Source organism: Pteropus medius, unplaced genomic scaffold (genome assembly GCF_902729225.1).
Source record: "Pteropus medius unplaced genomic scaffold, Ma_sr-lr_union100, whole genome shotgun sequence".
Classification (NCBI taxonomy): Eukaryota; Metazoa; Chordata; class Mammalia; order Chiroptera; family Pteropodidae; genus Pteropus; species Pteropus medius.
In genome coordinates this window covers 12,261,823-12,284,987 of record NW_024351543.1, presented here as the reverse complement: position 1 = coordinate 12,284,987, position 23,165 = coordinate 12,261,823, and the positions used below count along the sequence as shown (strand labels likewise).

The following is a 23,165-nucleotide window of genomic DNA, read 5'->3' as shown; positions in this document are numbered from 1 at the left end:
GACTGGTTTTGCTGGGGTCAGAAAATTGGTAACTTCATCGTTATAGTTCTTTCCATGATAAATGGCCATTTGTTCTTTATTTTTTAGTTTTCCTAGTAGTCAGTTAACTTCCATGCTGATTTCAAAGGACCCAGAGCATTGAGCAAATAGCCTGAAGAACATCTGCTTCATAGGGGTAATTTCTCGACATTGGAGGACAATGTTGCCTGTGCCTCCAAGGTCATTGGCAATATCTACAGATACTTTGATTATCGTGACCTGGGGAGGAGCGGACTTCTACTAATATTTAAGAATGTAGATGCAAGAGATGCTACTAAACATCTTGCAATGCACAGGACAGCCCCTTTCAACAGAGGATTTTCCAGCCCAGAATGTCGGTAGCGCAGTAATTGAGAAACCCTAGGTTGGAAAGTTCGACATTGACTAGTAGCTTCCTTAGAAGCCTTTATAAGGGGCTGAAAAAAAAATTGAGTTGTCTCAAGATATATCTGAGGTTTGGTTTAGATTATTGCAGAGTATTTCTTTGATTAGCTAAATTTGAAAATGCAAAACCAGATGCAATTCTCTTAAAAATAATCTGGCTCAATCTTCTCACATATATAGTGCTACTAGTAATTAGGAAATGCAGAGAAACATGAGAACGATAGTAAAAGAGTTACTTGAATAATTGCCACATTTTCATGAAAACATATGGCACATTCTCAAGGCATGGTGTTTGATTGAGACATTTTGAAAATGTCATCAGCTTCAGGGAAAAGAAGGCATAATCATTTTATTGAAAACCATTTGAAAGCTTTCCGATTAGAGACTGCTAAGAAGAATATTAGATTGCTTTTATTTTCTTTGGATCATTGTAAGCACTATAAAGGAAATTAAAAGAAAACCAGGATCATATTCATTACTCTGGGCACTCGAAGTACATGATTCTGTTGGCTTAAATTCTTTCACTTTTAATTGAGATGGAGGGCTCGTAGACAAGAGCACACACTAAGTATTAGTTTTGAGTGGTTTGTTTTAAGCAAAATTGTGGTGTTTCAAAAAAGCTCAACAGACTATTTTTAGGGTATAATGCAAGAATATTATTTGTAATGATAGTGTGGCTGTGCATGTGTATGCGTATGTTATTATCTGTAATCTTGTTTATAGAAAAAGAAATAAAGTGCTATCTGGTGCCAAGTCCCAATTCTGATTCACTGGATGGAGTGATTTGAGCTGTTATCAAAATATCTCCTTTGAAAAAGGACCCTAACTAAGGAACAGGGTCTAATAACACTGTTGAACAGCTTCACCATGCATATTTCTCTGATCTGATAAATGCTAGACATATCCCTAGACCAGAAGGAAAATGTACCAATATATTGTAGACCATGGTTGAGTGGTGAGATGTAAGGTGATTATGATGTTTCTTCTTTTACAGAATGTGGGATTTTTTTAATATTGAAAATATGCACATGTATGTATGTACGTATGTATGTATACATATATATATATGTATACACATGTTGATATATATGTGTATATGTGCATGTCTGTCTGTCTATCTCTCTCTCCATCCATCATCTATCTATCTGTCTATCTAGCTGTCTGTCTGTCTGTCTATCTATCTATCTATCTATCTATCATCTATCTATCTATGTGACTACTTTGCTTCTTGTGTGAATTTTCCTTGGGTTCATTTCCTTGTTATCAGCACATTTATAAGCTAGCTCCTTGTAGGTAAAGGCCATACTTGGCTATTTTTTTTCCCCCCTAGAGTAGATAACAAAGTAGTCTTAGGCACTGTGCTCAATGATTACATATTACAGAAATATTATCTGCTACCCATTATACATGTTCATGTGGATAGGGAGCAGTTTTTCATCTAATGTCTTATATTTGAGAATGTGGCTCATGTATAAAATTATGATTGGTAAAATATCTGTCTTAAGTAGGAATAAGACAAGCTATGATTTGAAAATACTAAGGTGTCTGCCAATCATATCTACTAAATGAAACATAAATGAAACTTCCTTTGTCAGCGCAATAGACTTGGCTCTTACTAAGTACTAAATATTTGGCTCACTGAAATCAGCCCTGCCCACAAATATTCTTGCAGTTCTCCAAATACAGCCACATTTTATTTTGTCTGGCCTTAGACTCGGCTCTCAGCTGGTCTATTTCTAACTCAGGACCTCTGACCCATTCTTTCTTTGCTTTTCACACATCGGGATGGGTAAGTTGCTACAAAAGCTCTTTTTCAAAGTTATCGCTGTGAAACATCTTCGTCCTTGCAAGGCAAGCTTGGGTTTGATTCTTGAGTTTGATCTTCCTCCAGCTGTCTCAGACTCAGCCTCCTTTTGGAAATTTTTAGCAAACAGTTCATCTTTGCTTAGCTGTATTCTTTCAGCTCAGTACTATCCAGAGATGCCAATAACCTTTGGCATCCCTCAAGTACTTGTTAATGTCCGTATATGTTGTTATTCCATTTTGCTTTCCCTTCATCTGGTGCAAATTCATGAGTGTGTGAAGTGAGGGCATGCCATCTGCAGGGACTTCACTTTGAGCAGCCTTGAAGGGCTGGTCTCTTTCAAATGCTCTGAGCTTCCATGACCTTATACATTTTGTTTTTCACAAGACTTCTAGCATTTATTTATTCAAACTGTTTCCATCTTTTTCTTAATTGCATCATGAAGTTTTTATGTGCTGTCTATAAATGTATTTTTACAAGATCTGAATAAATCCTTACCTGTCCATGATCAGTAACTCCCTTATAATTTGATTGATCACCTTCTAAAAACTAAGAAAGGAAAATATCTTTTTTTCACCCCCTCTCTTTCTTTTTAAATAAATACTTTTTGCCACGCCATTGGCAGAAACGCTTCAGTGTCAGGAACCAAGAGCACGTGACTACTTTGCTTCCTGTGTCAGTTTTCTCTGGGTTCATTTTCTTCTTACCAGCACATTTATAAGCTCTCTCTGGGGAGAGCTCATAGTTAGTTGTGTTTCTGTTTTTGTTTTGAATCCTGGAATAGATAACATAGTCTTTAGTCACTGTGCAGGTACTCAGTAATTATATGTTAGTAAAATAAAATCTACGACACATTGTACAGGTCGATGTGGAGAGGGGAGAAGTTTTTCACCTAATGTCACGTGTTTGAGAGGAAGGAGCACAATGCATTGAATCCTTTCTTCTGAGCTCAGGGCACCCTGGCTTACCTCTGTCATCGCACCCTCTTTACCCACGCCAACACACATGTCAGGGCCTGCAGGGCACAGTAGTGAAGTTCCTGACATGAAAACCTCTTAGCCGAATAGTCGTAAGGCCAGGTAGTGTTTCTTTCCCCTTTGGTCTTCAGCAGCTGTCATTCAAACTAATTGCTTGTATTCAGTGGTAATTGCATCTGTATTTGGTGTAAATGATAGAATATAGAAAGGTGAGCATTGCCTGACTTGAAAACCAATAGTTGCCATCCTCACTCTCGTAGGAAATTGTCTTTGTTCTCTTTCCTGCTATCTGTTTTACTTCTTTCATTTTCTTCATTATTTTTACATCTCCTTGGTGAGCATAAAATCAATCTTTTATACTCTTTTCTCTTTCCAGGACAACCTTCCGTCTCCCTCTACCCAAGTGAATTCTTATTGTTTTTCATATGCAATTGCTTAGAAACATTTCTTTTTTCTGGTCCACAACATATTAATAATATTTCAAAGAGGAGATCTAAAATTTATCACAAAGAACCTCTGAATATTTTATGGTTATGTTTTTCACCCTGATTATGGTCAGTTTTTTCACACTTCCCTGGGAGTAAATTGGAGGTCATATAGAACCAGGAGTTCCTAACCTCCGGGCTGTATACCGGTACTGGTCCCTGGCCTGTTAGGAACTGGGGCACACAGCAGGAGGTGGGCAGTGGGCCAGCAAGCAAAGCTTCATCCGTATTTGCAGCTGCTCCCCAGCGCTAGCATCACTGCCTCAGATCCACCTCAGATCCTCAGGGATTAGATTCTCATAGGAACACTGGTCCCTGATGTCGAAAATGTTGGGAACACCGATATAGAATATAATAGATTCTTTCTTTTAGTTTTCCATCTTCGTGTGTACGTTTGTATGTGTGTTTGTGTAAGTACAGAGTGAGGCTGATTTTGAAACGATTTCATATAAAGTTGCTGTGAAAATTTTGTAAATGTTAAGCACCTAAAATTTTCCTCTTATGTTTTTAAGATACAAAGGTGGAGGTGGGTGAGGGGCGATGAAAGATTAGAATTCTAAATGGGCTGATAAAATTTTGAAAATTGAACTGTTTTTTCATCCATTCTCACATCACTGGTTTTGGAGGAAAACCAAGTTGCACATTTTAAATCCAGAAGTTATTTTTACAAAAAGAAAAAATATATAAAATAAATTAAATGACAGTGATAGAAAAACAAATGCCTATGGGGAACATTAGAAAAAAATATACCACTAAATTTAGTTCTGTGAATATAATTCTGGTACATTTGCTTTTCTATCGTTAGCACATTGTGATTGGTTATGAAATCATTGTCAGAACTTCCTTAGTTGTGGCAAGTGTGTTCATAAATATGAGCATTTAAGGTTTCTTGTCGCATGCATGCAAATATATATCATCTGAAAATTTCCAGTAATATTGAGGAACTATCATTGCAATTCCTAACAGAGCTGAAGGCAAGTCCATTGCTCTTTTCATGTGAGCATTTTGGCTGGTTTCACTACTGACCCCAGCAATTGCCCCCACAACCTGTTCCAATTTCCCCCCCAACCTATTCCAATTTCCTTTCTTAATGTCATTTATAAAGTGTACAGGTGAAGTGCATGATCTACACATATTTGATGGGTAGCCTTGGTAAATATTTGAATATGTGAACGCCTGTGTAAACATCACGCTGAGTAAGACAGAGTCTCCTCGTAGCTTCCCCCATACCCCTTAGAGCTACTGCTATTCTGACTTCCATTACATCGCTAAATGTTGCCTGACCTTGAATTTGATAGAAATGGAATTATACAGTAGCTGCCCTTTTAGGACTGGTTCCTTTCATTTAGCATACATAAGCTATTTAGCTGAGTTCTCATTTTATAACAGTCTCTTCTTATCGAATAGTGTACAATTTGTTTTCATTAAAATATAGTTTCCTTTGGGTCAGTTTTTCTATTTTCCCTCTCAGTCTTGTTCCTTTCGATTGCAAATTTTCCTCACATTGCTGGCCATCTTTGGTTGCTCATCATATACATTATGAAAGAACAAGACTGATTTCCTTACCCAAACATGCTACTTACCCTGGATAAGGGTGCTCATGTAATTCCTGCATATTGATCAATGTAAGGAGATGCTTTTGGGGAGAACTCAGCAAGCTGTCTCTGCCATCTCCTTAATGCCAAGAGCAGGGATCACCCTCCTGTGAGACACCAACCCCATGCTTGCAGTCCTTCTCTTCCCAGACATTTTGTTCAGGCTTCTAGAGAATATTTCCATGGCTTCAGCTTGGGGATACACATTTCTACTCCTGCCTTTCCCATAGGGATGTGGAGGTTATAGAATAGGAAAGAAAGGACTCACAAACCGTCCCGCAAATACTTTGCCAACCCATTGACCCATATTCTCACCCTGCCCATTCTTTATCTACGAATTCCGGGTGTGATTCCACTTTGAAACATGGCCCCCACCTCTCCTGACTTCTCATGCATTGGTTAATAATTTTCAGTGATGACAGGATTTTTTTTCATGGTATCTCTTTGTACCAGATACTCATTGTGTAAACTAGGATAATTCTCTTCCGTTACTTGGCGTAATGGGAAGTAAATGGACTTTGGAGTCATATTGACAAGAGTCGTTTCCTGATTCTCTCGCTTACTGCTTTTTTGTTTGTTTGTTTGTTTTGATTCTGTTTTCTGAATAAGTTGCTTGGCCCCTTTGAACTCTCATTTTTTTGTCTCCAAACTGGGATGAGATTGCACATCTGAGGGTTGTTGGAAGAGCTAAGATCTTACATGTCAGGTGCCTGTCACTGTGCCTGCCATATTGGAAACGGATTTGTTCTCTCCTTTACCTTCCTTTTCTTCCCCCTTTTCTCTCTTTCATTTTCTGCTCCATACTTTCCTTCTTTCAGCTCCTTATTCCTATAACCTTTCTGATGGGCCTTCATTTCCCCTTCTGAAACAGAGAAAGGTGACATCTTCCTTCCAAACAGAGCCATGACGAGGCTCCAATAATACTATTTTTTAAACTATAAAATACTCCCCAAATAGTGGTAATAATAATAGTGAACTATGCCATCATTTCAAATGGCAAAATATCGTATTTTGCTTCACCATTATAAGATGGTCCTGTGACAAGCTTACTACACATTGCCTTTAAAATCGAAATCTCCATGTCTTTTGCTTGTGTCTCTGCAGAGAAGTAAATGAATGGATGTGGTATGTTCTGTTGCATATATATTTGTGGAATTCATAATGATACTGAATTGGAGACAAAGCTAGGAGAAGCAAAACACAAGTATTGGTAAATAATGTGTAACCGAAGGTAGTTGGGATTATACAAAAGGAAAGCAGCCCCCTCTCAGAGTACATTAGTATCTCACTGGTGGCTGTGAGGTGCAGGGCAGCAAAACACAAGGCTTCTTGAAGATTGCTTCTCCACAGGCCTTCTCCACTGGGTGCTACTGTACTTGACTTTGGGAGATCTCCCTGAAGGTGGTAGATTTATTTGCTGCTTCTTAACATTGCTCTGGGCTTACATTGTTATATAATGTAAGCTGAACCGGATGGGTCAAAAATAGCAAAGTCTTCACATGGGCGAAGGTTCTCGTGTCCTGGATTGCTACCACCCTGCCCCTTTGCTTAAGGTTGCTTTTTAAATATCTATCAGAGTGGTTATTGCTGCCAAAGGAGAGATTGAGAGGCTCACTTGGACCAATGGTTCTATTGCAGGCCAGCCCTTTGTGAATCCCGATGGAACCCCTGCAATATACAACCCCCCCACCAGTCAGCAATCCCTGCGAGGCACGATGGTGGGGCAGTCCCAGCAGCAGCCACAGCAGCAGCCCTCTCCTCAGCCACAGCAGCAGGTCCAGCCACCACAGCCGCAAATGGCAGGCCCCCTGGTCACTCAGGTAAGGAGCTGGCTGGAGGCAGGGAGGAGACATGCTTTAAGGTGAAGGCTGCACAGCCTTCAGGACAGCAGTGCATCAGGAAGAGGGGATATTTTCCATCAGTGTGACCCTCATCCACTCATCAATAAAACCTGGCAGCCTAGACTCTGTCACAGGTTGGCAGGATTTCATCTGGAACCTTACTTTTAGATAGAGATGAGTGGACCATCCAATGACTTGCATGACGAGGGCATGGTGCAAGGGAAAATGAATGACATGTTTTTCTTAGGGCTAGACATGATTGTTATGTATCAAGGAGCCTGTCTTGGGGACTGAACGCATATTCCTGCCTGGGCCTTTGTATCAACTTGCTCACCCATTCCCAGCACACACCAAGTGCTCCTGATTGCAAAGAGTCAGTAGTAAAGACTTTATCATTGGAAAGAATAGAAATCAGGTTAGTTCCAAGGTGACCTGGCTCTTCATACACCCCTTAGAGACACATAGAGCTGCCCCCATTTGCCTGAGGCAACACCTGGCAATGTTCACAGAACCCCGAAGGGTTCTGAGTAGGTTGCTGGAGTGAAACTTGTTTTAAATATTTTTTTCCTTACTTCTTATTCCTTGGGCCATATTTTTAGACCCAAAAGATCTAACCAATGACAACGTAAAAAGTGTCACAGTACGTTCTTAAAGGGGTGTTCACTCTGAGCAAACGAGCCTCCATAAGGGCAGGCTGGCTCCAGCCTGCATGACTTGGATTTGCCTTTGATGCCTGGTTCCTGTCTCTGAAGTGCACGGAGCCAAGAGGACCTGGAGGGGGTGGTGGGTGGTATGCTTTGGATATGACAGCCTTCCAGTGGGATTTTAGCCCCCACCCCAAGTGCTTCCTTGTTAACTGATCAGCTTTTTCTTTCCTCCAGTCTGTCCAGGGGCTGCAGGCTTCCTCCCAGTCAGTGCAATACCCAGCAGTCTCGTTTCCTCCCCAGCATCTCCTGCCTGTGTCTCCAACGCAGCAGTTCCCCATGGTACTGTGTTTCATGTGTATGCCTTTTGCCCCAGGAGAGCATAGTCACGATTTTACTTTCCTGTGTGGGCCTGGTTGGTGCCAGATGGGTGCCCTAGGCTGACTATGAGGGATGTGTGTGAATATCTCATTTCAGAACATTACAACACATCTTCAAAGTCATGGTTTTCTTTCTGTCATTTGTTTCGTGGTTAGTGCTTCTGCAATCTGGTACCCTTTTATTTTTAACAGTGTGCCAGCTCAGCAGGAATTGAATGCCATCAGTTAGAAGTCAGAAACACACTCACGAACTTGGCGTGAGGGTTTGGGAAATAGCTGAAAGTCAGCGTCAAAATGGTAACCATGCACTCCTGATAAAATGTCCTCTCACATCCCAAACCCCTAGGTTCCCCTTCATTCCTCCTCAATGTACTAGGTCCTTTTGGACAACAAGAGTGAGCATTGCCCCTAAATCTCCAGTGAGCAAACACTCCATAATTTACAAACGGGGTCCCACCCAGCTGACACAGGTTCTGGCCTGACCTTTGCAACAGCTGTGGGTAATGATGAACACAAGTCCTCCTGCCTCTCCCCAGAAGGCAGGTCCTGTGGCTACTGCTAGAAAGAGCATTTGACTCTTCAGGACAAAACACCAAGCCCTCTTGTCTCGGCACCATCCTGAGAAGCCCAAGCCCTTAGTGAAAAAGTAATAATTGGATGCCATCGAAAGAGGAAGATTTGAGTCAAACTGTTTGCCATCTCTGATCCTCAGGATGATTAAATCTGCATTCTCTTGTTCTAGCTGGAGAATCCCTTCCTTTTATTTTTTCCAAATCGTACTCCCTGCTTCTCACACAATCACAGTCGTGTGGCCTATGTCTGCCTCTGTGTGCCTCTCCCATTGCTAAGTGGATCTCCCTGATTTCCTCCTTTATTTTTGTGTCTTGCAGAGAGATGATGTGGCGACACAGTTCGGCCAGATGAACCTGAGTAGGCAGTCCTCAGGAGAGACTCCTGAGCCCCCATCTGGCCCTGTCTACCCCCCATCCCTCATGCCCCAGCCAACCCAGCAACCCAGCTATGTCATCGCCTCTACAGGCCAGCAGCTCCCCACAGGGGGTTTCTCAGGCTCTGCACCTTCCATCTCTCAACAAGTTCTCCAGGCCCCTCCCTCACCACAGGGATTCGTGCAACAGCCTCCACCTGCACAGGTAAGCATGCTTTTTCTCACACCCGTGACCTATAGCTGATTTGTGCTGCACTTTGACTTCTATATTTCCATGTAGAATGTTGCCAGGTCAGTCTCTCTTGTCCTTCTGGCTTATACTGATATTCTCCACCTGCAGGACCTGATCTGTCCTGTTCAGTAGTTGTGCAAAAAATAAGTTTAATGAAACCGACCCAACTGTCTATGGTTCAATTGGGGGAACATCCCATCTTCCAGACTGCCAGTACGGAGGCCACAAGAAAACAGTCCCTTCTAGGTGATGTCCTGCTCATGCACTGTCTAGGAACGGAAAGCCTTGGACGAGAGGAACATCCGCTCCTGGGGACTTTCAATGTTCTCTTGCTGCTGCTCTGGGAATTTGTTCTTTCCTCTCTTACAGATTCATAGAATTTTCTGGAGCTAACTTGGTGCTCCAGGCAGGGGCTCCTCTATGAATATAAAGGAGGAAGCTAGGCCAACATGCGCTGTGCTGTCCTTTCCCTCGGGGGAAGCTGAGTTTACTCGTATTCTCACAAGTAGCCATTCATCATATTTAATTGACTCGAGCATGTAAGACACCACAGATCACTGATTTTTACTGTCCTCTCAAAGACTGATTATGTGTTACTGTTCACCACCAAACATCTCTGGTGCTCTCCTGGGTATCCCGTGCAGAATATTGCAAGTGATTACTGTCAAGATGTAAAATGCACAGAGGCGTTTTCTGGTCCATTTTCAAGGCACACATATCCTAGGCAAATTCCATCCTAATTATGAAATATCGCACTGGACGAGCTGCTTAAAGCACAGTGTCACCTTCTTATTGTTTGTTTCACCGCCTTAACATCTTGAATAAATTATTTTCTTTTCAAGTCATGCAAAACCCTCCACCATGAAAGAGTTTTCACTCCGTTGTTTATTTTATTTCGAGCAATTAATAGTTCATCTTCTGTTACCTTCTCAGTAATGTCGCTTTGCCAGTAGGATTTAAGGAGATGTGGAAAATCCTTTGAAGTTACAGGAGAAAGGACCTCATTAGTATATTAATTATTTAGCTAATAAATTAAGTACTTTAATTATTGGAAAAGTTATTTAGCTCTTTAGCCTAAATAACATCTAAGCTTTTACCCATTTCTGCTGTCAAAGACGGGAGTTGGCGGAATATTTAATTGAAGACTTTTAAATAAAAGTTCCTCCTTGATGAAGGAATTTCAGTTTTAGTGGATTGCAAGAGCAAAGACAACTCAGAACTCCTGGTATATCTGCAATGGAAATGCTTTCGTTCCTGCTTCAATAGATTTAAAAACAGAAAGAGGGAGGGGAGAAAAAAAGGCAAAATGGATGTTCATGATCAGTTTAGACATCCATGAATTTCTTTTAAAAGAAACACAGATTAAGCTACAAGATATAATTTCCAATTTAGTAAACAATTTTTCCTTTTTTTTTTTTAATTTAAGTGGAACATATCTACAATGGAATGTTACAATTTAGGAAACATTTTAAAACTTGATTATTCAACTGTGAAAAGAACTTGTGAGACACGGTCCATGGGCATACATGGAGATATGTTAAACTTACACAGAGAATGAACTTTTTAATACCCTTGAAGGCCAATTGTGTCTGATTTGTCATGTGTGCTTTCTGGGTGCTCACTGGAAGCAAGAAACGTATGGACAAGACAAAGAGGGATTTGAAGAAGGGAAGTGGGAGAAGTGCTTATCTTTTATGGTTTATTCTCTCATTTATTTATTTCCTCTCCTAATCCACTCACTTTTTGATTCTCTGTATTTTAACATAGTTGTTGAAAATATACATTTCCTCCCTTTGGGGCTATTCTTGCTCCTTCGTTCCTTCACCTTTCTCCCTTCCAACTTTTCAAATTTATCCTTTAAAGATTCCTCTTAGCTCAGCTCGGCTGCCGTTCTCAGTGACGGAGGATGAGGATGAGCCAAGTGCCATTTCCCACTTGCTTTATATGCTTGGGAGCTACAATTCCTGAGAGCTGGCTAATACTCCATCTCGGAGAGATGCTGGATGGAAGTGACTGAATCTTTAGCACATTTTGTCAGGGTATCAAAGAAGGTAGAAGTAGGAGAATAAAACAAGATCAAAACAAAAAGCAGTACTAAAAATGAGGTGTGCTCCCTCTCTCTCTCTCTCTTTCTCTCTCTCTCTCTCTCTCTCTCTCTCTCTCAAGAGCTATACTTTTATCGAAACCATTAGTGTTTATCAGGAAAGTTTTTTCAAAAGCTGTTTGAAGTCTGTCCTTCATCCCTGAAGGTGTTTTCATATTTCATACTGAATGTAAGAGGAGAGACTGAGAGCCGGATAGCATATTTAAGAGCTTACGTTGAATCAAGACACAGCCTCTCCTAAAGGAACAAAATACGGTTCTCCCTAAAAGTCCTACATATATAATGCTGATGTGTCAATTAGATAGTATTTGTTCTTATTCTTAATATTAGGAAGCACCTACTGTAGAATGGTGATAATCTTTAATAGCACCGCAATCTGCCAGAGCGTAACTAAAACCAATTATTACTCCAGAATTATTTGGATTTTTATTGTTATAAATTGCTTACAAAGAAAGGGAGAAATAGTAAGATTAAATCACTATAAACAATACATATAATAAATTAGTTAATTGCCAGATATAGACCTGTGTTTGTTTCAGATTCATGCAGCTTCTTACCCTTAAATATCCATATTGTTAGATAGAATTATAATTCATAATCATTCCATGAGATCACAAAACCATAGACCCACAGAGACTGTTATCTTTTTTCTCCCTACTTTATCCCTAGGCAGGAAAACATGTTATGTATGTTTCAATAGCAAGATTGAAATAGAAAAGTGTTTCCTATTTGATATGAGCAAATCAGAAATAAAATAGCCATAAAAATCATAATTCTCAAAGAGGTGGCTCATACTTTTACTGTATGAATATAATACTTATAGGGCGTGTATTGGTGTGCCTCTGCCTACACTTTAAAGAAGATGATAGAAGAAAATTCAGAAGCCTAGAAATGAAAAATAATTAAGATTCATAAGAAAATAGCCTTAAAATAAATAACCTGAGGTGGGCAAGGAAGTCTTTCCAGATGAGGAGAGATTAGATATGAATCTAACCAGAGGTAATTAGAATATTTACGGGCTTTGCCAGTCATTAGAAAGTAATAGGAAGTGATATAGACATTATTTTAATATTTTTCTCGTTTTGGATTGAACATAAATTTTTTGGATACTTCCGATGTGCCAATCACTCTGCAAAGTGCTTTGGCAGACTTTATCATATTTCATAATTTTATTCTCTGCTTCTTTTAGGCTAGAGATCAGCAGTTCTCATGCCTCGCCTGTGTTTCCACTAGAAAAACACTTCAAGTTAGATATAATATTTAAAACTATCATAAAAGATTTTTGTTGTTGTAGATGACTTTTATTCACTCGTGCTTCATTCAAAAAACACAAAATTCAGTGTTTTAAAATAGCTATTGTATTACTCATGACTATCAGTAAATTGAACAGGACTCGGCAAGGGTGGGTCACCTCTGCTCCATGCAGTATTACCTGGGACAGCCTGGAACACTCAAGGTGGCCTCGCATATGCCTCGAACGTTGGTGTAGCCTGCAGACTGAGGCTCCTCTATTCTCCACGTGGCCTCCTTCTCCAGCAGTGTAGCCTGGGCTTTTTTTCCCTGGTGGCTGGGCTGTCCTCCTGCAAAAGTGGAAGCTGGAAGTCTTCTTAAGGATCAGGCTTGCAAGTCACAGAAGTCATTTTGGTTGCCTCATGGCACTGGTCAAAGCCAGTCACAGAGCCAGCTCAGATTCAAGGGCTTGGGGAATCGATTCCACCTCTATCTCTATGGGAAGAGGAGCCTGTACACACACATAGGCCTGGGGGAAGATTTCGGCGGTTGTGTTTACGATCTACCACAATCATACTGCAATCCACTACATACGATCATAACGATCGTATAATCTACTACAGTCTATTACAATCTACTACAATCATAAGATGACGTATTTTACGTTTTAAAAATTGTTACTTAGTGCACAGTTCTCATTTCCTTTTCTCTTTCTTCCACAGATGCCCATATATTATTATCCATCTGGTCAGTACCCTACCTCAACTACACAGCAGTACCGGCCCATGGCCTCAGTTCAGTACAGTGCTCAGAGGGGTCAGCAGTTGCCACAGACAGCACAACAAGCAGGTACTTGGAATCCGTCTTCCATTTTCTCTTCTAACCCAGTTATTTTTGCACGTAAATCTCTCAGCTGTCCTCTCTGGATGAGTATCCAAGCGTGGCAATTTAAATCAGTTCATTTCCCTTACCCAGGGAAGATAACGGAACATTTGATTAACTCCATGCGGAAAGGTAACAGGTACAAGAGGGTGAAGCCCCCATCACTCCAGCATCACAGGCATGCATGCAAAACGCAGTCTCCATGAATTCTTTTGGGATCCTCTTAGTTTATTCTGAAGCAGAGAGCCAAGCACATCCCGGTCTTCCAAGTTCATACCTTTTTTTTTTTTTTTCCTTTTTAATTTAAAGAGAATTCTTCCCCTTTTCCTAAGGCTAGGGGACTACATTAGGTTGTTTCTATACCATCCTAAAAAGCCCTGTCTTGAGAAGAAGGTCACTGACATTGCAGCCTGTGTCCCGGTGGAATTCTGACTCCACGGCTCACTCTCTCGGCAGCCACTGTGCAGTGGGAAGGGGGGCCGATGCACTGTACGAGAGTGAGTAGCAGGTCTCACAGTGAACCGGTCTCTTTCCCTACTGTGTCACACTCCTAATGGGATGCCGTTACCCAGAGAGCATCAGGAACCCGGCAGGGCTGAGTGACTTGTGCTAGGGAGAGGTTTCTGTCCTTCCTGCTGACCACACTGCAGGGAAAACTGCTAATTGTCATGCTGAAGACCACCAGCCCGGGGGACCCCGCCTTCCATCAGTAAGTAGGTCCTGGTCGAGCGCATGCGCTCTCACCAGTGCTCATCAATGCCTGCTCTGTCATCTATCGTCTGATTCCTGCACTAAATTTATGTATATGTGTCTATAATATGTACAGATATATGTGTGTAATAGATACAGAAGATGTACCATTGTTATAAGCTATGACAAAAAGCACAATCCTCGCCGAGGATTAATACCAGTAGCAGCTACTAATGCTGGCACTGCTAGCCTTTTGTCAGATTAGAGAATTAAATTCCTCTGTATTGTGCACAGCTGTATGTCCTTCAGTTCATCCCGTGGCTTATTTAAGTCTGTGGGAGAAGAATTAGAGAAATGTATAGCAGCCAACCAGACTGTCTTGTTTCACCACTTTATTCGTTTGGGAAAGGATATATTTTGACCTCTGAATTGACTTTGTGCTTTTACAGTAATAAGAACACAAAAGGGTTTCAAATTATTAGTTATTTCAAGAAAGGCATTTGGAAATATTTTCTCCGAATGTTAGAAAATGTTATTATCTCTATTCTTTGGTGGTAACTCTGCCATCAATTTAGATATATACTATGATAACGTGTTGTTTGCATCCTGCGCTGTCTTATTTTCTTCTGCTAATGTTTATCAAAGAATTAATTGAGAATCTTCTAGCTATCGGTGCAGAGGCCAACGTAAAGAAGTTTTCGTTTTGCTTCCCAAAGCCTTGAGAAAAAGAAAGATGCAGATATCTACTTATATTATTATTTATTTTTTTTAATTTAGTTTGGTGCCATCGTTTGACAGTTTTCTAAAGAGATATTTCAGTCTCGGTTTAGAATATAGTTCATATACTGGGATGTGGTTACAAATGTGCTGGAACCCACGAAACCTGTAAACTCTGAGTCTGTTTGAGGGGCTGAGAAAGTTGGGTGAATGTGTTAAGAGAGCAACAGAGTTAGATTAGGAACAGGGCTCAGTTTCCCCCACTGACTCTGCTCCACTGACTTCACTTACGCGTGTCAACACAAAGAAGAAGACGTGTGACATTTTGTATTCTTTTGTAAAACATCACGGGATAATTTAGGGATGCAGAAATCACCCTCTCCATCTCAGAGAGACCGACCTAACAGGACTCAACTATATTCTGTGGAAGCCTGGTGGCTTTGATGGCTCCCACCTCACCAGGGAAATGCCACCTCCAAGGTGAGATAATGACACTTCAATTAGAAGAATGCATTCTAAAGCAGGATCGTGCTAAAAATAGAAGCAAGTGCATCAGGTCTGAAGGAAGTGAGTGGCAGCTAATGTGGTCTGTGGGGGGTGGGGAGATAAGAGAAGAAAAATGATATGTGAACAGGATTTTCTCCTGAAGTCAAACATCAATATACACGTGTGAACTGAGACTTTTGGGCTCCTAGTTCTGACCACCACAGGTGCTATCAGAACTAAAATCCAATGCAGTTCCCACAGCAGTGTTCAATTTATTGAATGTTAGGGAAGACAAATGATGTCCCCTGACCTCGCTGAGAATCACCTCTGCTAATAAAATTCAGGTAACCCAGCTCATGCAGTGTCTCTGGAACGATGTACAAAGGCTCCTGGCCCTACAGTTAGCAGGCCTTTTGCTGAGTTTGGTGATACTAATAGAGACTTTCCAAAGGGACATGGTGGAGTTATTTGGGGGAGCAACTCTTTGTCAATGGACTTCTTCATAGAGGAAAGAGTCTCTTTGGATAACTGTAAAAGCCATATTTCCTGGAGGAGCTTGAAGGTCAGCTCTCTCTATCTTTAAGCTGACTTCCGGACCAGCGTTGACATGGCACCACCCCATGGTGCCGCCCTGTCTCGCTCCTCCTCCTGTCTCCCACAGCCTTGCATCCTGAATCTGACCCTCTCCCATCTTCTGCTGTCACTGACACCAGATCGTATCATAGTAAATTCAGTTATCATATGATTAAGCATTATAACAGGGCAAAATTATATCAGCTATAGCCAAATGAGATTTTAATCCCAATTTGCTTCTTGGCACTGCTCTTAATCTTTACTTAATTGCAATTAAAAAGTGCCTCTTTCTTCTCCTACATTCTTGGCAGAATTGAAATCTCTGTAAATTACTACATCTTTCCTAGGCCTTGAAACTATACACAGTGGATTTTTAGAAAGTGAATTGGATATTCTACAGTTGATTAAATGGGACCCTTGAGTTACACTGAGGCCCATTAAGAGGTCAGAAGGTCTTCCTCCTGGTGATTTTGTACTCTTTACCCTACCAGTGGGTGATAAATGTGCTAAGCTTGTGGTACAAGAAGCTTATACTGGTAGAGATTATAAATAACAGCCATTAATGTTAAGGAATTTTGGAGAAATTAAATGGTAGATCTGCACAATGGTATTTGAATTTTGTAGGTACGTATTCGAGGAAAACAAAAACCTTTAATATAGAAATGTCTCTAATGGAAAAAAATTGTTTATTGTCAATATGACATTATCAGGAACCCTCAACAGTGGAGGAGGGGCAATTTTCTTTATGAGGCAACGGCTGATAATCCAAGACTACAGAGAAAGGCTATCAGGTTATTGCTCGAAAGACTGTGGTTTTCAAACCATTCTGGCTTTTAAAGACTTGGAAGTGAGAGTCTCTTACTTGAAAACAGATTTTTCTCCATAGTCAATTATAATTGAAATGAAGTGCTGCCAGACCATCCTTTCAGTCTTTAATGTTTAAGTCTACTTATTTTAACAGTCAGTTATCACCTCACTTTTAGTTTGGTTTTGCTCTTGATTATAACATCTTTAAGGCCACAAAAATTTTAGCAATAATTATATCCACCATGAGTTCAGGGTCTCTTCCGGGATAGTTACTCTGCTAGGTATTTACAAACATTGCATTGTTTTATCCCCACCACAAATTTAGAAGGAAAATTTTAGCCATTAGCACTGGGGAAACTGTTGCTTGGAAAGGCGAAATAAGTTACTTTGGATCCCAAGGTTCATCCTGCTGGGAGGAGCACTCAGGTTTCAGTGTTAATCACTTTACAGTAACAATATAAATACAGTTACTAGTTTTGCCTTTATTGGCTGGTGTGGATAATCACATAGAAACTAGCATCTTGGAACTAAACCAGAGTGCTCTTGTTACAGAGGCAGATAACATTTATTTAATTATTGAAGTATACAAGTTGGCTTAATAACAGAACACATCTGGAAGCCTAGACTTTGGCTTCCTGACCCACCATGAGCTTCCATATTGCTTTGCAGAGCTGGTCATTAACAAATGGCAGAGAGCAGCTGAAATGTTTATTCGCAAATCATACATTGGAAAGGGAAAAAAAAAAAAAGAATTCCTCTTAGATAAGTGTTTCCAGCTCCAAATTCCCTTTTGAGTTTGACTTGAAAAGAAATATATGTAGCTTCATTCTTGGCTCTCCAAAATCTTGGACGTGTCCTAAATGCAACAAAATGAATTGGGAAGTGTCCCTTCCTTCTTTATTTTTGGAAGAAATTGTGTAAATTTCTTTCTTTGTTTTCTTCTTTTCTTCCTTTCTTTTAATTTTCTTCCTTCCTTTTTTTCTTCCTTCCTTCCTTCCTTCCTTCCTTCCTTCCTTCCTTCCTTCCTTCCTTCCTTCCTTCCTTCCTTCCTTCCTTCTTTCCTTCCTTTCTTTCTTTCTTTCAATATTTGATAGAATTTTCCAGTGAAACCACACTGGGCCTGGAGATTTTCAGAAGCATTATTTTTTACTTTTTATTTGAAGATAATTTCTGAAGTTTTTAAATTATAAATTCAATTCATTATGGTTATAGGACTATTCCAATTATCTATTTCATCTTTGCTGAGTTTTGGTAGTTGGTGGTCATCACTGAGGAATTGCTGGTTGAATTTATGTGTGTAAGATTGTTAATAGTAGTCCCTTATTATACTTTTAATGGCTGCAGGATATGTTGTAATACTCTGTTTCAGTCTTCATACTGGTGCGTTTTAAATTCTCTTATTTTTGTCAGTCTTGCCAAATTGATCTTTTCAAAGAACTAGCTCTTTGTTTTTCTCTATTGTTTAATTGTTTCATTTCAATTCACTTCTGGTCTTACTTTTATTATTTTCTTCCTTCCAGTCACTTTAGTTTCATTTTGGTCTACTTTTTGTAGTTTCTTGAGTAGGAAGTTAGATTATTGATTTGAAAACTTTTCTCTTTTCTAATGTAAGCATTTAGTGCTATAAATTTCCTTCTCAGCTCTGCTTTAGCTGTGTCCCACACATTTTTTCTATGCTATATTTTTATTTTCATTCATTTGTATCTATTTTTATTTTTTTTGAGACTGCCTCTTTGACTTATGGATTATTTAGAGATGTACAGTTTAATGACAAATGTTTGGAGATTTTCCTGTTGTATTTCATTATTAAATCTAGACTGATTCCATTATAGTCAGAGAACATACTCTACGTGGTTTCAGTTCTTATAAAATTGTTGAGGTTGGTTTGATGACCCAGGATATTGTTTGTCTTGATGAATGTTCCATAAACTTTTCAAAAAAACTAGGTGTTCTGCTGGTATTGGGTGGAACGTGCATCCATTTCAATGAAATTCTGATAATTTATGTTGTTGTTCAGATCTTCCATATTTTTGCTGATTTTCTATTTACTAGTTTTATCAGTTGCTGAGAGGTAGATGTTTATGACTCTGACTATAAGACTTCCTGAAGTCCTGAAATGAATCTCAGGGCGAAAGTTGCCCGCAATATCCCTGAAAACCCAGGATGGAGGGGAGACTCTGAAGTTCTTCAGAGCATGCCATTATTTGGTTCCCTTCCCAAATAAATAAGAAATTTTGCATTCTGTCAGAGAAGTTGGAAACATTCTATGGAAATAGCCTAGAAGGTAAAAGCCCTCTGACTGTATACAGCTTATATACATAGCTGTTCCTATAAGTGGCTGCTTATTTCTCACTTGTCAGGCTTTCAATACTGTTGCTTAATGCCAGTAATGTTGCTTTAGGTTTAGGTAGAAAATTAACATAGATAACTGTTTAATCAGGCAGTTCCACAGTTCTCTTTTCCTAATAGACCAGAAGATTCTGTATTCTTAAATGTCATGAAAGTAGAACAATAGGACAATAAAATGGCTGCAGAACAGAGCAAGAAGGGGGGAAAACACACAACTTGAATGAAACTTAAATTAGATTAACTTAATCACTGCAGTAAATCATTTGGTGTGGATTCTGAGAACTGTAGAGATTCCTCTTACCTCTGCCTTTTAAAATTTCCTTTCTGTCCCCGCTCCCCACCAACTATCTGCTGAATGATTTCTTTTGGGTAAAAACCAGTTTCATGGAGCATTTTTCATGAAAATGTGTTACTTTTCAAATTATAGTTTAGAAGGAAACCATGAAAAGGAAATTTTAAAAATGCATTATATTGCAAAATCTCACATAGCTTTGGTGAGGCTTCTTTAAGCCTGTTTACTTTACATTTTTTACTCTGTTTCTCTCCAGTCTCTGTGTTGAGTAAATGATGCTCCAACCTGCCTTGCAATAGTAGAGTTGGAATCTCTTCCAGGAGACAACGGTGGAGGTCATTAGATGTTTTTGAGCTTCTTTCCTCAGTCTTATATTTAACAGAAACCTCACTCGGACTTTCTTATCTTTTGCTCAACAGCCATCATGAAATATGAATAGTAGAAATAGAAATAGAGTTTAAACCCTCAGTTTTGCTAATTGAGGAAACTAAAGAAAGTCAGCCTCCTGCCCAATGTGGGGCTTCTCTCGTCAGACCCAGAAAGGGGGCTTCTGTTTCAGTATTTACAGATTTAGTGACAAATGCAGGTTTCAGAAACTCAGCAGGCTTACTCAAGCTAACAGTCTGACGTGGGAGATACTGCCCTTGACTGTGTGAACTCGGCACCATCTAACACATGTAAATTGTAAGGGAAGGACACCAACAGGAGCAAAAATAACATCCCGAAAACGGGGAGATACGTTATCACCCCTCCCCATTCATGAGAAAGAAATTGGAGCTTCTCCACCCCTCAGGGTATCATCTTCTCCTGCCCTGGTAGAGAAGGTGGAAATAGCCTTAGAAAGGCTTCCTGGTGTCCAGTTAATCTGAGAGAAGAATGGTAGATGCAGATAAAGAAGGTTGCAATTAATTAAAAATATATGTAAATAAAAGGCATACAAAAGAATAGTGAGATCAGAGTACGTGAATCTTGTTTGTTTGGTTTTGCTAACTGATGATGGGATAACAGCATAATTCAGGATTCAGTCTGGGACATTCTGACCTTTAGGATATAGACTGCATTGATTCGAACCTCCATTCTACATATGCAAAAAACCATTTGTGTGTAGGGAGTTTTTCAATGAAGAATTATAAAGTTGCAGGGGGTCAGCCTATCAGAAATACAAACTATATAATAAGCCATTAGATTTTTCTGTTCCTCTCTGGAACAAAAATCCAACAATCTTTTATCTCTTTAGGTAGAGCAGTTCTAATCCCTCTGGCCTCTTTCACACACACATCAAATCTAGGCCTCTGCAGTTTCCTAACAAGAGCTGGTAATAGCCACGCCCTCAGAGGGGGTGTATATTTGCGGGAGGGTTACTGTAACAAGTGCTCCTTAGACTTTAATGTGTATATGTACCACCCAGGATCTTGTTCAAATGCATATTTCGATGCAGTGGTTCTGGGGTGAATTCTGAGATTCTGCATTTCTAGCACACTCACATGTGATGCTGCTGCTACTGGTCTACCATCTTGAGAGCAATGTAATAGACAGTACATTTTTAACCGTGGCCGATCTGTATATTAGCCATTGCAAAGGAAACAGACCTGGCCAAATTTCCTATTTTATTTGATATTATTTGTATTTTAGACACAAATTAATACTTCATAGTCTGCATGTAGAATCTTATGAATTGTAACTAGTAGGTTTTTAGGATGAATGAGTTAATGTTTATAAATCCAAATTTTGAGTTAGAAAATAAATACAGCCAGGTATTCGTAAGTATTAAAAGAATGAATAGTATGTGTACCTATTTTCATGTTAGGGAGTGTGTGTGTGTGTGTGTGTGTGTGTGTGTGTGTGTATGAGAGAGAGAGAGAGATGATGTGAAGATTTAAAAGTCTAAATGGAAACCTTCCAACCATCCAATTCAAACATTATTTAGAGCAAAACTGTAGTTAAATGTTATAAAATCAAGCAGAAAGACAGCCTAACAAAGCAATCCATATCAGCAAATGAATGTGCACATTTTTTAAGTTCAGATAGCCCAGGAATATGTCACAGAACCTTTGGGCCACTTTCAGGGGTACTGTATTTGGAGGTTTTCCTGTGCTTAGCGATTTGGGAATGTCTGTAAATTTAAAGCAGTAATGCATCTATCAAAACTCATTTCAGGTGACTAGTCTTGGAAGTGTTTAGGTGGGAGGGAATAACCAGCCCTGGAAATCTCATGTCACCTTTTGTTCATGGCAGCTTTTCTCCTTCACATTTTTGTTTCCCTCTGAATGCATAATAATGGAATGGACTTGGTGGCATCTCTGGCAGGAAGGTATAATTATCTGTGACACATATATATTTGAAATAGACCAAAGCCACAGTTTCTTTCCAGATAGGTCTGCACAGAATTTCAATAAATAAGAACATATTTAGCTTTTTCTTTCATTTAGGGATATCCCTGTTTTTGTAGTAACATGTTGTTTATATTAGCAGCTCCTAGTAAGAAAAAAGATTATTGCCTCTTTAATGTTCTGAAACACATTTCAGATGGGGCAAAATGCACCTTAATGGAGTCTATAAATTTGTTTAACCAGAGCACTTGAGAAAAGTTAACAGTGAATTCTGTATTTTTAGCTTGACTTATTAAGCAGTCAGTGTCAATGTAATCGAGAGGAGTTTTATCTTAAGAAGGCTGTTCTCTCTCTTTGTTCTTATGAGATTCCTTACCTTGACTTTTTCCCCCCTTAGGGTGGGCTGGAGATGGGGAAAAGAAATATTGGAGCTAAAGAAAGAATTTGGGTTATCAATGTGAACAATAGATATATTGATCTACAGACAGAAGGGTTTTCTTTTTTTATCTTAAGTCTCCTTTCTCAAATTTAATGATTTTAAAAAAGACTTATTTGTCTTATTATTCTCCATATATTTCCCTACATTTTAATATTGAAAACCTCTAATATATATATTTAATGTATTACCAGTAATCACTCAGAGAAGTAATACAAAATTGTTACACTTGACAGCTCTGAGGAAGCAATTTACACTTTGGGTGTCTGCATTATTATGTTACTAAAAGCAGAGAGGATAAATTAGCTAAGAGTTACATGAGGATTTAATTGTCTAATTTTTGTTAACATCCGTGGAAGTCACATGGATAAATCCTTGTGGAACATGCTGTTCTGAAAATATTAGTCTAAAAAAGGTTTCTATGGAAATGTTCATGTGTTGCTTTCATTAATTGGTCTAATTATCCCATTTACAGAAACAGGAATGAGAAGTATTAAGCTAAGATTATGAGAAAAATTAACATTATTAGGAGCAATAATAAGAATCATGCTATTTTTAGGCCTGAAAAATCTAACAGGTTCCCAAAACAATATAGATGGTAAGGTTCCCTCTGTTTCCTAAGAAGTGATAGTAAAGGGGATTTATTCAATCCATTTGTAATAACTGCTTTAGTATTTTGCATTTGATATATCTTTTCGTGTTTGCAAATCCATTTGTTATACAGTTAAGCACTACTGGTACAGGCATCATTTCTGCTTTTCTGTAAAAGTAGGAAGTAAGACACCATAACACTGTTTTCTTTGTATTATGCAACAGAATGTAGAAAGTAATAGCTCTTAGAAAAGAAAGAAAGAAAGAGAGAGAGACAGAGAGAGAGAGAGAGAGAAAAGTAAGAAAGAAAGAAAGAAAGAAAGAAAGAAAGAGAAAGAGAGAGAGAGGAAG

General features: G+C 39.3%; 1 protein-coding gene across 33 annotated transcripts in view; it reads left to right on the top strand.

The window, feature by feature from the left end:
- ARPP21 (cAMP regulated phosphoprotein 21) overlaps positions 1-23,165 on the top strand; it is a 151,607-nt gene that overhangs the window by 88,556 nt on the left and 39,886 nt on the right. For 32 of the 33 annotated variants that reach the window (XM_039843420.1, XM_039843421.1, XM_039843422.1 and 29 more), the window contains 4 exons: positions 6,923-7,104; positions 8,007-8,111; positions 9,040-9,300; positions 13,384-13,510. In XM_039843420.1, the coding sequence (XP_039699354.1) occupies positions 6,923-7,104; positions 8,007-8,111; positions 9,040-9,300; positions 13,384-13,510 (675 nt within the window). The remainder of the gene's footprint in view (positions 1-6,922; positions 7,105-8,006; positions 8,112-9,039; positions 9,301-13,383; positions 13,511-23,165) is intronic. The other variant, XM_039843406.1, reaches the window with a different exon arrangement.